This window comes from Macaca mulatta, chromosome 8 (assembly GCF_049350105.2).
Source record: "Macaca mulatta isolate MMU2019108-1 chromosome 8, T2T-MMU8v2.0, whole genome shotgun sequence".
NCBI lineage: Eukaryota > Metazoa > Chordata > Mammalia > Primates > Cercopithecidae > Macaca > Macaca mulatta.
In genome coordinates, this window is record NC_133413.1 from 34432577 (window position 1) to 34446796 (window position 14220).

The 14220-nt window shown below is 35.5% G+C and overlaps 1 protein-coding gene across 7 annotated transcripts in view; it reads left to right on the forward strand.

The window, feature by feature from the left end:
- The window catches only part of NRG1 (neuregulin 1), a 218667-nt gene that overhangs the window by 61503 nt on the left and 142944 nt on the right, over nucleotides 1-14220 (forward strand). For all 7 annotated transcript variants that reach the window (XM_015145141.3, XM_015145147.3, XM_015145143.3 and 4 more), the window contains exons 4-5: nucleotides 4259-4309; nucleotides 6559-6609. In XM_015145141.3, the coding sequence (XP_015000627.3) occupies nucleotides 4259-4309; nucleotides 6559-6609 (102 nt within the window). The remainder of the gene's footprint in view (nucleotides 1-4258; nucleotides 4310-6558; nucleotides 6610-14220) is intronic.

The following is a 14220-nucleotide window of genomic DNA, read 5'->3' on the forward strand; positions in this document are numbered from 1 at the left end:
TCTCACACAGTTACTTTTTATGTGTTCCAAGATGTTTAGAATATATTTTGATACAAGATTATAGGAGAGGTGGGGAGGTTGGGGGAGACATTCGTAGGAGGCTGTTTGCTTTCTCCCCAGATGACCTTGCTGTTTGGCACGATATTGAATCCCATTAAGACAGCTATAATAATTATTAGAATAAAATTAGATCATAAAAGTCTTCTGCAATGAAACTCATTGTTTAGATCTATCCGGATTAGTGACTAAATAGAAATGAAATGATTAAAAAATTAGGAAATTCCCCTTGAAACAGTGTATGTTTGAGTGTTAACAATGGCCGTGCTTTTACTATTTTCAAGCACTTAGAAAATAATACAGTCAAGCATTTTGCCAACCTACATTTTAGAAATGTAGGTGTTTTCTGTCTTTTCCAATGCCTTTCAACCCCTACTTTATTCAGAATTAGAGAAAGTAATTTATCATATAGTAGACATATATCATCCTATGCAATCTGCTTATTACTTCTGGGACAATGCAAAGCTTACAAAGACCAGTTGGGTTTTCATATAACAAAGAATTTCATAGGCAGTAACTATGTGATAACTTATGAGTGAATTCCTTTTATGAATTCATCTATGACAAAGGAAAAGGCCCACATACACTATGTTTACACACCCTACACACTATATGTTCATTTGTATTTGTGGTTTATTTGGCTCAGTCTATATATAGGGAAACTTTCACTTAGCAATTAATTCTTAGCTAACAAGCTTTGTGAAAACTCCTGGGCTTTAGAGTAGGGAAGAGAATAATAGACTTTACTGGTTTCCAAATTAATTAAGTAATGCTTTCTTTTAAAAGATTAATATAGGAGAATATATAACTAATCAATCATATCTTCTCCTAAGTTTTCTTTTTTAATCAGAAGAAAAATTATTTGAGTGAGATTCAAGTTCCCACAGGAGCAATTGGGCTTGTAGCAATAAAATAGCTGTTTCATTTGAGATGAGCAGAAAAATATTATTTTTATAAAATTTAATTAAATTATCAATTGCGGCTTTTAAAAATGGACTCATATTGGTAATAGGCTTAGCCTTACCCCCTCTCCCAAATTGATAATGATGTTAGAAATTTCACGATATTGGTAAACAACCTGCAGTTACATTGAAAAGCATGTAAAATATGTTTTATAATTTGTTTAACAGTCTACATGTATGTTGTGTTATATAGGATGCCCAGGAAGGCAAATACGTGAGAACAACATGAAAACAATAGGGTAGACTTGTCTTTTCAACATATGGTATTCATCCCGTCACTATACCATTTATTAATTTCAAAATTTCTCCGTTGCCTTAGAGTAAGCATTCATTATGAACAGGAAGAATTCGGGTACTCAAAGATGTTCCTCAAGTCATCTTTATAACTGCTAATACACAAGTGTGTCCGCTTTTAAATCTTTTAAAGAAATCACTTGATCAAAATTTTTGTATGTACAGCAGTGACCTATAAGTTTAGAAAAACAAAGTCACATAAGTGAATGTTGAAATACACACAGACACATTTTAGGTATGTTTGTATATACTGTATACAATGTGTATATGTGTATTTTGCTACATAATTACATTTAGTGTATTATGATCATGGTGAAATTGCAAACATGTTACATTCATAATAATTAGAAAAATTTCTTTCTAGAAGATATCTTTGAGACCATGCAACTTTTTCCTGAGACCAGACCCAGTTTATTAAGAAAGAATTCAAACATTACAAATATACTAATGTTCCTTATGTTTACTTGCCTGTTCAGCATAAGTTGCTTAGCTGTGTTCAGTTTCTGATAATTCTAAAACCTAATTAATTTGCACTAATGAAGGGACTGTCCTTTATAAATTAACAAATTTAATATACCAAATTACTATAGGAAAATATGTTGCTTAAATAAACATCATGAAGATTGCAGGATTTAATGCTTTTTTAAAAGTCTGTAAGTGTAATATAAAATTACTTTCAATTTACTTTTAACAAAAGGCTGTTTTCCAAATCTATAAATTCTACCCATAGCACACATAAAAATGCTTGCTGAGTGGTTTTAATTAAAAAGATTAACTTTCTTACTAGCAAGATTATGTTTAAAATGAAGACTCCTTTGGTGCAGAAGTATAGGTTAACTTTTGAGCTTGTATTTCCTCCAGGATTAATTCAGAAGATTTGTATTTGAAACTATAATCATTAAAGATATTTTAAGATCTCCAAGATAAATACCTAATTTTAGGAAGAGGGGTTATTTTAAGTTGTCTCTGTGTAGCTGCGTCTCTGTGTGGAGGTTACAGTAGTAACCTCCTGTTCTGGTATTTTTATGTAACATTCAATTTAAAAATGAAACATTATGGTCAACCTTTCCTCTAATCTGAGGTATTTTTTGCCGGAGATAGAAAAGTTCTGATTTTTTTTTTTTTTTTGGAAGGTCACAGTGGACAGCTACTCAATTTGTCAAAAATAAATTTGAAAAGAGTCTTGATATCCGAGTTGGGATTGGGGGTGCTCTAGTTGTGCACCTTGAGTTTACAACTTCATCTGGTTGTAATGTCATTGATGAATCCTGAAGGACAAGAGAAGGAAGCATCTCTCTTAGTGTGGGTCCTTTGTTTGGAAACATGGCCCTTCTAGATATTTCTAGAGAAGGACACACACTTTGAATCTCTAATATAGTTTCTCTAAGATTACATTTTCTCAAAGAAGAACAATTTCATTTTCTGCAGCCCAAATCGAGAAAGCTTGTTGGAGCTGCTTCCGAAACAGATATCTTCATATTACCAATTCGGAATATCTTGTTTCTCGTCTGATGCTTGAGAAAATCCTGAGAAAATGATGTACCCTCACATACTAATTCCTTTCACTTAGCCCCATTTTTAGTGGATATAAGAGCCAGTGTAGGCAACTTTGATGTATTGAAACCAATCTTACTCCTTGAATAGTTTGCCCTCTTAATCTGTGATTAGAGAGGATCATCCACCCTTAATTTGCAGCAGAAAGACACATTTGGTCTTACTAAAGGTATATTGCTAATCACTTATTCTTAAACATTGCTACTGAGTCTCACATGACTGTTTTCCTTTCAATTCCACAAAATCTTTTGTCCCTAGAGAAACTTCAGAGTTTGAAGAAATATTGCCACTTAAATTGATTCCACTTACCTACTAGACTAGTCCAATCTTGGAAACCCTAAATGGCCATATCTGTATTTAAAGATGATTATATTAGGAATAAATTTTCTACTCCATGATTAACAGAATATTAATTTAAACATAAAATTGTATATGACCTGCTTAGGATTCTCAGTTAGATATCATATTTTTTTGTATAGTAGATAGTATCACAGTAGATTCAACTTGTCTTTTGTCCCAGTTAGAAAATGTGAACTACCATTAAGTCGTTTGGCAAGACTTATGACACAATGAAACTTGAATGATATTCACCATTGCATCTCTACATCTTTCCAGGCCTCATAAAACTGTGCCTTGCTAAAAGTGTTAGATTCTGCCAAACTGAAGCCCTTTTCACAAGAACTGAATATGGAATTAGACAATGTAACTACCCTGTATTCCATCATAAAGGCAGCAAGAAAACAAGGTCAAAGTTTGAATAAGACTATCACAATCTTAATGATAATGATGTATCCAGAAGTATACAGGTTGGATTCATCCTTCATTTCTTTGGGGTGGGAACTGCATACTTACTGCCTGGTAGCTGATATCTATCATATGATAAGGCACCTGTCTTCATTCTCACTGGCAATTTTAAATAGAGTTCAGTGCCAGAATTTGATGTTTTTCACCAATCCTAATTAGAAACTTGGCTTACTTTTACTTTTGAACAAAAATGTACTTGTTAAAGATCATAACTTAAAAATTCTTACTATAGCTGGGTGATCTGATAGCTTTGACTTTCTTAGTTCCCCTATTTTGACTTTTCTTCCTGAGAAGCCTACTGCCTCTTTGACATAAATGCTTCCTCACTGACCCAAGTGGGGGCAGTGAATGCTTACTAATTATTCTAGTGCAGCTGATTTTATGCTCTTTGCCTAAGAAAGGAGAACTATCAATTTGGATTGTCTTTCTGCATTTCTCACTCTCTGTATGGTTAAAGCCTGGACTTTTCTCACTCCCTTGCAATACTTCCTTCCTTTATACTTACTTTTAGTTTGAAGGCAGGCTGTGGTACCTGCTCCCGGCCTCCTGCTTATATAGCATAATGCCCTATCACCTTTTTTTTTCAGAGATCATCACTGGTATGCCAGCCTCAACTGAAGGAGCATATATGTCTTCAGGTAAGGAAAATAAGCCTGGCACATTTTACTAACCAGAATGACAACCATAACTGCTGGCTGCTCCTTCTACTAATCAGAACCCCTTCTGCATCCAAACCTCTCAGCCGCTCTTGTTTTCTGCTTCAGTGTTTTTCTCAACCTTGTTCTGTCTTTTTGGATTTTACTTAAGGGAGGATGGTTCTTGCTGCATCTTCAAACTTAGGCCTGAGAAACATACATGAGTGAAAGAAATCTACATCTAGATGCAACTTAATGACATTAAGCAAATAAAGGAGATATCTGAGTTACAAGCTCAGTTTTTATGTCTTTCCAGGTGCTTCTCTTAGCTGCCTTCTACTCTTTCACCCCTCAGAGTGTATTCCTGGATAATTTATCAACATCTGATCTGTGACCTTTGGGTTTGTAATGATCAGTTGTGGATCGCTAAACTTAAAAAAAAAAAAAAGACTTACAGCCTGACATTTTAAAATGCTGTTGTCTTTTGTTTTTGTTGGTTTCTTACTTGCCTATAATATTTGCCGATAGCATTCATAGTCTGGGCAGATAATTAGCAACTTAGAACCCAACTCTAGCAATGCATATATAACCATAATTCATTGATTTCTTCACAAGCTATGCATTTAATCAATCCTCTATGTATTTCATTTTTTAAACGTTTTCTTATTCTTTGTAATTCTATAATTAATAGAACCTTAGAACATTTAAAAATTAATCTTTATTTGGAAGAAAATTTTTGAAGACCCGAGATTGGAAATTCATCCCAGAGGTACAATGGTAATTTGGTTTTGCCTGGTGCCTTTTCTTTTACAAAAATTCTTACATTTCATTTGATAATCACAATAAACTTGTGAAACAAGACATCATTTTTCCTCATTTTACAGATGAGAAAACTGAAGCATTAGAAATGTTAAGTCATATATCTCAGGAAGTAGAAGAGAAGGTACTTCAAGTTCAGTATTCTTTTTGTTACTCCACATTTAATATTTTAGCTTCATTGAGTTTTTCATTATGGCTGGTACCTTGTTGAAACTGTAGAATGACCTATAATCAACATGCCTTTTTCCATCTTACCTTCATTGGTTTCCTCTTCCCTTCAAAACCATTGTTTAAAACCATGAAAGCTAAACATCTCTGTATCCTAGACTATTTTAGCTATAGTTAGGGCATATTCATGTGTCATTACTAAGATATAAGTGTATGTGTATTGTGGAATGGTATCATCCTGGAGTCTAAGAGGTTGTTACTCTTCTGAGAGAAGGAAGGAAGGAAAAAAGAGGGAAAGAGAGAGAAAAAAAAGAAATCAAATATTCTGAATTTCTTCACCTTTCATCTACACATTTCTGTAATATAGGGATTTCATTATATGTGACTCCAGTACATGCCATTAGGAAAAAAGAGCTTTTACATTTATATGGAACTTGTCTTGGGAAATTGACTATAACTATTATTTCTTAATAAGTGACTTAAATCTTGTTAACTTTCTGGCTGTTGACTTTCAATCCTTCTTTGATACTAAGACTTCTTTATTTCTTACTAATGAAAACCCATCCGTTCCATGCTTTTTTCTGCATGAGTCATATTTTTCATTCTCTCTGTACTTAACTACTGTTTTTTCTTCTTTTATCTTTGCTACCTAAGAAAATCTTGCTACTAGATATCCCCAACTATTGTATGATTTATTTAATTAGCATGGTTTATTTGATTCTAATGTAATAACTCTATTGCTCTAGCAGACTTTGCATGGACTTCAGCACTTTCTGGTCAGGATGTTTATGCAGATCCAGGTTGCCTGGAAATACTCTCAATCTTGATTGTTTATTTATTTGGCATGCATGAAAGTTGGCTTTCACTCTCTTGGAATCCGGGGGCTGTTCCCTTTGGTTTCATGTTTTCTAAAAATCAAGACCACACCTAAAAGAAAGTATTTTCTATCTCACCCTGTGGTGTGGATCTCTTCAGAGTAGTCTGTCTTGGGAGTTCAGATAATGCTTGGTGTGTGGGATATTCTTACAGATGGATTGACTCCATTTTCATCCCTTTTAAAAGTCTTCGGGTCTAGACTATGGAAATATTCCTTTGTGATCTTTGAGTATTGCATATATCTTCTGACTTATAAATGCTTCAGCTTCTCTGTTGCACTGTGTTCTAGGATTCTTTTACTAGGTGATACCCAAGCCTGGCAAATTTCTAATTTAAGAGTCCAAGCAGCATGACTCAATAAAACCTCATTCCACTTTTATGTTTTATAGAGTCTCCCATTAGAATATCAGTATCAACAGAAGGAGCAAATACTTCTTCATGTAAGTATACTTAAATATTCTGTTCACTGGTTTTTAACCCAAGACACTATCTTCTTTGGAAGGTCACGTTCACATCTATCCTCTGCCCCTATTAAGGGTCAGAGTATTGAGTTTGGCAACAGTTGGTATTTGCTATTTGGAGTAGAAATGGCCTCCTAATATGCTCAAGGACAGCTAGACATCTTGTCCTCCCAGTATACATAAGAATATTAAAATATACCACAAATGTATTCGTTTTAGGGTAATCTGGTGACTTTGAATATTGAAAAATAATTGCAGAGTTCTGAGGCTTAATTCCTGGCAAGCAATAGAGCACATTGTGTGTCTTTTCAGCTTGTCTGGATGCCTTCAGCAACTGCCTGAGGCATGATACCCAGCTGTTTGGAGCCTCTGTTCCAAAACTTCTTCGTTCTCATATAAAGTCAGCTGTGATGGAGTAAGAAAACTATATATAGATGCCCTTAATTCAAATTTGATAGCAAGTAACTAATTATGAAAATGTTTGAAAGCAAGTCCCTAGGTAAGATCTCAGATTAGTTTTCATCCGTTTAATGTGAAATGGGCTTTGTGCTTGTGGACTTCTATAACTGTTAGATTGACTGGGATTTTGTGCTATGTCAGGGGAACTTAAAGATATTAGCAAGGACTATCATAAAGAATTTTTGATACTTACAATTTGAGAATATCATTGTATTAAATTCCGATACTCCACAGGGGAGTTTATCAAACCTTGAAAATTAAACTTATAACTTCAGTCTTTCTCTTCATTATTTTAGCTCCTTATTTAAAGCATTTTTCAGTTTGATAAGCTCTTCAATAAATAGATGTTCCTAGTTATTCTATTTCAATCTGGGGAGTGTGTTGAAGAAACAGTTTCCTTTTGCTCTCAGCAGGGTAGGAAAACTCATGAAAAGAAAGTGTGTCCTTTTGGCAATTTAAGTTGTTTTGTCAATCTGTTTAAATAAATCCTGTTTGATGTTACAGCCTTTCCCTCCAGGTTGGTGGTACTAGAACTGTAACTATATGGTATAAAATTATATTTTATTGTGTGAAGTATGGTTTTTTGTCTGTATTTTAACTACATAAAGCTTCATTTAGCTGAATAGATGGCAATAGCCTAGTGAGATCAAACAGGAAATGAAATGCTAGAAAGGGCTAAATTAGTTTCCTACGTGTTCCAAGGGCTCTCATCATATCCTCCAAAATGATCATTTCTGCTGGTGAATTTGTGCTATTTGTTTTATAATTCTGCTTATAAAAAGATTAGTGTAATTATATGGATTTTATATAGCTAGCATTAAGGAATCATATTGAGCTTTTTTTAAAGTGTTTATTCTACAGAAGCAAATACTAGGTTTTTCTTTTTTGGCATTTTGTCTGGAAACAGTTTCTCTCCTGTGCAATTCATTGAATAAAGTTATTGAAACTCTCATAATTGGAACCCTTCATGCTATCTTCAGTGGGACCATAGATACTATCCTTAAGCATATCTGAGCAGTTTGGGAATGTAAAAAATACTTCTTTTGGTTTTCCTGAGCTTTGGGGAACTGAAATGAATCTCTCAGTTTACGTTTCTATTCATTGCGTTATCATTGAGAGAGAAATAATTATGAAATCTGACTCTGTTCCCTAACTCTCAGCAGAATTAGTTTTTGATATTTGGCAATGGTTTAACACTAAGAAGGGAAGCTTTGTGTACCATGATATTAAAATATTTCAATGTGCCGTTTTCACACATCAGTCACCCCAGGTCATGGTAAGTTCTCAGTAAATATGATTGAATTGATTCATGAATCCATTTTTTTTGTGGAACTTAATTTTATTAGAAGAATATAAACAATGAATATAATAAACTAATTACATGATATATTAGAAGGTGCTATGTAGTCCAAAAATGAGAAACCGTGGAGAAGGGGAGGGGATAAGGAGAGTTGAGACTTGTGATTTTTATTGGGTTGATCAAGGTAAGTCTCATTAAATTGTTGATATTTGAACAAAAAGTAGAAAGAAGTGAAGGGTTAACTTTGTAAACATCTAGAGAAACTGGCTGGGCATGGTGGCTCATGTCTGTAATCCTAGCATTTTGGGAGGCCAAGGCGGACAGATTCCTTGAGCCCAAGAGTTTGAGGCCAGTCTGGGTAACATTAGTCAGACCTCTGCTCTATAGAACATTGAAAAATCAGCTGAACTTGGTGGCATGCACCTGTAGTCCCACCTTCTTGGGAGGCCGAGGTGGGAGGATCACTTGAACTCAGGAGGTTGAGTCTGCAGTGAGCTATGATTGTGCCACTGCACGCCAGTCTGGGTGACAGAGTGAGACTCTGTTTCAAGAAAATCAAATGAACAAACAAACAAAAAACAAAGAAACATCGGAGAAACTGTATTTAGACAAAGAACAGCCTGTGTAAAGGCCCTTAGGCAAGAGCATGGCTCATGTGCCCTGTAGGGGAACCATAAGGAGCCCGGTGGGGTTGGAGTAGAAGAAACAAAGGGATGAAATATAGGAGATGAGGGCCACAAACCCAGGGGCCAGAGCATGTAGTGCCTGGTAGGCCATTGTCAGGACGTTGGTATTTAGTGGAATCACCCTGGCTCCTGTATGAAGAATGACTCACTGGGAGAAAAGGTAGAATCCAGGATGCCAGTTAGGTGCCTTTTGCTGACAGCATAGTGGCCTGACCCAGGCTGGTAGCAGTAGAGGTAGCAAAAAATAGTCAGTCTGTAATAGTTTGAAAGTCAAGCCAGCAGGATTCCCTAACCAATTGAATATAAGGTATTAGAGAAAGAGAAAAGCCATAGGTGAAACAAAGGCTGCTTCTGTTTTTGTTTTTTAACTTTTGGTGTTCCATTTTATTTTCTCCTTTGGCTTTTTCATTATACTTCTTCATATTAACTATTGTTTTACTTGTTTCCTTATAAGTACAATATGCATTTTTTACTAATCCTAGTGTGTTTTTTAAAATTTTAGATTCAATGGGTACATTGGCAGATTTGTTACATTTTTTAATCTCATGAAAATATACTCTTCAATTTGAAAATATAAACCAATCATGGCAGGAACCAGGTCCAGTCTTAGTTACAATAACGAAAATAGCATGAAGCACACAGTCCATTTCAAGGCAGCCACACGCAGAACTTGCATTGCAGGGAACAGCTGTGAGGTACAAATATCTCCATTTAGTAAAGGCTGAAGGTGAACCTTGAAGAGTCAGCAATAACAATAAGCCAGACTCAGAAATGCAAAATAGATTTTAAAAAGTCAAAGGCCTCAGAAAAGTTTGCCTGGTCAAAAATAATCAGCCTCAAAGAATAGATTTCTTTTCACTTTATTTTAGCCAGCAAGGAGATGGTAGTAAATTCCTGTATTTGAAAGGCGAACTCGCTTTTCTGATGTGATTGTGCCTGTACAGGCTACATTCTTTGAACTAATGACGTTGGTGTTTTCTAAAGTAAATGTTGAAAAGCCTCTCTGAAGTAGTATGGATTCAGCAAACATTTTATGTATTAAACAGTTCTCTACGATTTGGAGGTCAGTGTAAAACAGGGGAGGCTTTTAGAGCAAACAGATATAGGCAGAAGAGATGGATCTGACTTCACAGCCCCCAAAGTTCCCTTTTCTCCTCTGTAATTCATGTTGGATTAGAAAAAAAATAAAAAAGAGCAGGCATGGTGGCTCATGCCTGTAATCCCAGCACTTTAAGAGGCCAGAGTGGGAGGATAGCTTGACGCCAGGAGTTCAAGACCAGTCTGGGCAACACATTGAGACCTCATCTCTACAAAAAATAAAGAAATTAGCCAGGCCTAGTGACAGCCCTGAAATCTCAGCTACTTGGGAGGCTGAGGTGGGAGGATCACTTGAGCCCAGGAGTTTGATGCTGTCCTAAGTTATGGTTGAACCTCTGCACTCCAGCCTGGGCAACAGAGTAAGACCTTGTCTCTCTTAAAATAAAAACAAACATTGTTCAGTATCACACACAGGGGCCTATCATGGGGAGGGGGGAGGGGGGAGGGATTGCATTGGGAGTTATACCTGATGTAAATGACGAGTTGATGGGTGCAGCACACCAACATGGCACGAGTATACATATGTAACAAACCTGCACGTTATGCACATGTACCCTACAACTTAAAGTATAATAATAATAAATAAATTAAAAATAAATAAATAAATAAAAATTAAAAAAAATAAAAACAAACAAACAAAAACAAGAAAGAAAGAAAAAGAAAAAAAAAGAAGAAAATAAGTCACTCACCTACCCATCTACCTACTTAATGTATTATAAGCATTTTTCTCATGTCTTTAAATACCAATCAGAAATATATTTTATAGGTCACTGTAACAATAAATAAATCATTCTTGACTGGAGGTTTTTAAGGGATTTTTCATTTCCAAACACATTATCAGTTTTGCCCCCTTTCTATTTATTTTTTCCTACCACTTGTAAATATTGGTGAAATATCAAAGTTCTTAGTCCTTTCCTTTGTAAAACAGTGTTTACTAGTCAATTTTTTGAAATTGGAAACTTCCATTGTTCATTCACTAGTTTAGAGTTGTTAATTATAATTTTTAAGTTCTTTATACTAGTCTCCTAATAAAGATAAACATTATTATTTTCTTTATTTTCTTTTGTTTTTTGTAAATGAGGCATCTGTGACTAAAAACTTGTAAGTAATTGCCTAAATGAGTTTTCTATTACAGATAAGTGACAAGTTTTAGAAGAACTTGAACCTTACAAAACAGTCAATAGGACTATCTTGTTGCTCCTTTTATAGAATCAGCAGAAGTAAATTGATTGTTTAGAACAAGCCTTAATGACTTCTTCTGGAGGTGCCAGCTGCTAGTGACCCCATTTTGCAGACAATTCTGTTGAATACCATAAAAAATTGTTATACCAACCACTTTGCTGAATTAAGCACCATCCATTCCAATTTAATACATAAATGAGGAAAACAAAATGAAACATCTAACAAATAGTAATAGGAAAGAAAATCAAGATAAATCCCTGGAAAATAGTTGAGGTGGTTATATCTGTGTCAAATATGAATAATAGCAAACATTTATTGAAGGCCTACTGTGTGCCAAGTGCTGTGCTAGATGTTTTACATGGATGATGGCTCATGGTTATTGTAAAAACTTATTACACTGTACAGATGATGAAACTGATATATGTTGTCCAAAGTCACACAGCAGCATTTAACCCCAGATAATACAGTAGCCTGCTATGTCACATAAGGTTTTGCTGCCTCAGAGAAAAAGTCCTTACTATTGAAAGAAATGGGATTCTGTGAGAGGATTGAAAAGTAGCATTTGGCACAAAGGTTATTGGGAGTATATGTGGTGGATTAAAGTAAATGACTTGTCTGGGGCCAGTTGTACCCATATGATCTTCATGTTACACATCAAAGCATGGAAGGTGAATGAAATGGGAAGAGCACAAATGCTGAGTGGACTCATGCTCTTAAGTCTAAATACTAATGCTGAGGACAACCGCCGTGGCTCATGCTTGTAATCCCAGCACTTTAGGAGGCCATAGTGGGAGGATTGCTTGAGCAAATTGACCATTTGAGCCCAAGAGATTGAGGTTTCAGTAAGCCATGATCTCACCACTGCACTCCAGCCTGGGCAAGAGAGGCCCTGTCTCAAAAATAATAAAACAAATAAATTCTGGTGCTGTTAATTATGGTATAATTTTAAACAAATTGTGTAACTTCCCTGAGACTCAGTTTTGTCTCTCTTCTCCTCTCCTCTCCTCTCCTCTCCTCTCCTCTCCTCTCCTCTCCTCTCCTCTTTCCTTTTCGTTTCTTTTTTCTTCTTTTGACAGGGTTTCTCTCTGTCACCCAGGCTGGAGTGCAGCAGTGCAATCATGGCTCACTGCAACCTTGACCTCGTGGGCTCAAGCCATCTTCCTACCTCAGCCTCCCTAGTGGCTGGGACTACATGCGTGTCCCACCACACCTGAGTAATTTTTTTAGAGACAGGGTTTCGCCATGTTGCCCACACTGCTATCGAACTCCTGGGCTCAAGTGATTCACCCATCTCAGCCTACCAAAGTGTTGGAATTGCAGGCATAAGCCACCATACCTGGCCTGATATTCAGTTTCTAGGTCTGAGGAACCCTATTTATTTTAAACATATATTGGAAAGTCTAATGTGAGAAAATGCATGTAAATCATTTAGCACAACTTTGCTTTAAGGTGGCCCCTTCATGTGTGGAAGAGAGCCTAGTGTGTGGAAAAGTGACATGGCTCTAAAAAAGAAAATAATAGTCAGAGAGTCTCTGCATCTTACTTCAACAATGTTGGAAAATGCCCTTATTGTTGGAGAAGGAATCAAGTTTATGATTTTAGTGTAAGTGATGGTGCTGACAGTTCTTTGCCAGGAAATCACTATGTCTTTTCAAAATATTATATATTCTCGGCTAAGGCTTCATTTTAAAGGAACTTATCCAGGAAGTCTTCTTTGAAATCTCTGAATGAAATGAACAATTCAGTTTTTAATTTGGCACCTAAAAAAACTAGCTGAAGGAAAAGAATGTCTTTGCAGAGACATTTCTGTCATAATGAGATAGAACAGTTTCACTTGGGAATGGCACACTAATATGTATTGATTAGATTGGACCAGATCTGGGTGGTCCGTTGCTGAAATTTAGACCCATGGCTCTTACATTCCACCCTCAGTTGTAACTGACTTACCTGCTTTTATGGTAGAAAAAACTTCTGGGAGCTTAGCTAAATGATTCTCAGCTGGAAAAAAAATGCCATTTCAATTTCAGATCTTTATTGGTCATAACATGTGAACCTCTCCTGCCACTGTTGGAGAGCTACTTTTAATTGAATGCAAATTGTGTTTTCAGATTTCTATAAACATGGCATTTTTCATGGGTAGGTGGCTCTGCCCACTGTGGAGAATGACAGACAAATTGTCATACATCATATAGCAATAAAATAATAATTGGAAAAGAAAATTGCCCTACTGGTATTACCTCATCTGTTTGGTTGAGTGGAGAGTTAATTACAGATTTTGGGGATACTAGAGTGACTTGGTGCAAGAGTTGGAGCTCGTATATTATAGCCATTCATATGTGCAAGCAAGTTACTGCCTTCACGATCAGTTCATTTATTCTGTACATGAATATATCTTATTTTTCTTTTTTTTTTTTTAACAATACTGCTTGCAAGTATAATTTGTTTCTTCACTTCTGCCTTTGCCCTTTCTAAAGTCATTCACTGTCTGTCATTGCATTCCACCAATGGAGAAGAGAATCTAAACAGTTTTGATTAAGCTTTGACCTTTTGTATTTGGTTGAAATTAACGCTTTACAGAATTATTCTTTTGGACTATAAAATACGTGTGTGTGTGTGTAAGTATGTGTATGAGATATATATATATATATAAAAAATTGATACTTGTATCATACTTTACATTTTATAAGGCATATTTTCTTATTTTGAGTCATTTATTTATACAACTCAGTGGCTTAGATTTTATCCCATGGATGAGGGACTTGACATTCAGAAATGTGTGACTTGTCCAAAGTCAAAGAACAAATAGGTAGTTCTAAAAAAAAAGACAAATTCTACTCCTTCTCCAAACAGCACATTTTAGGGAAG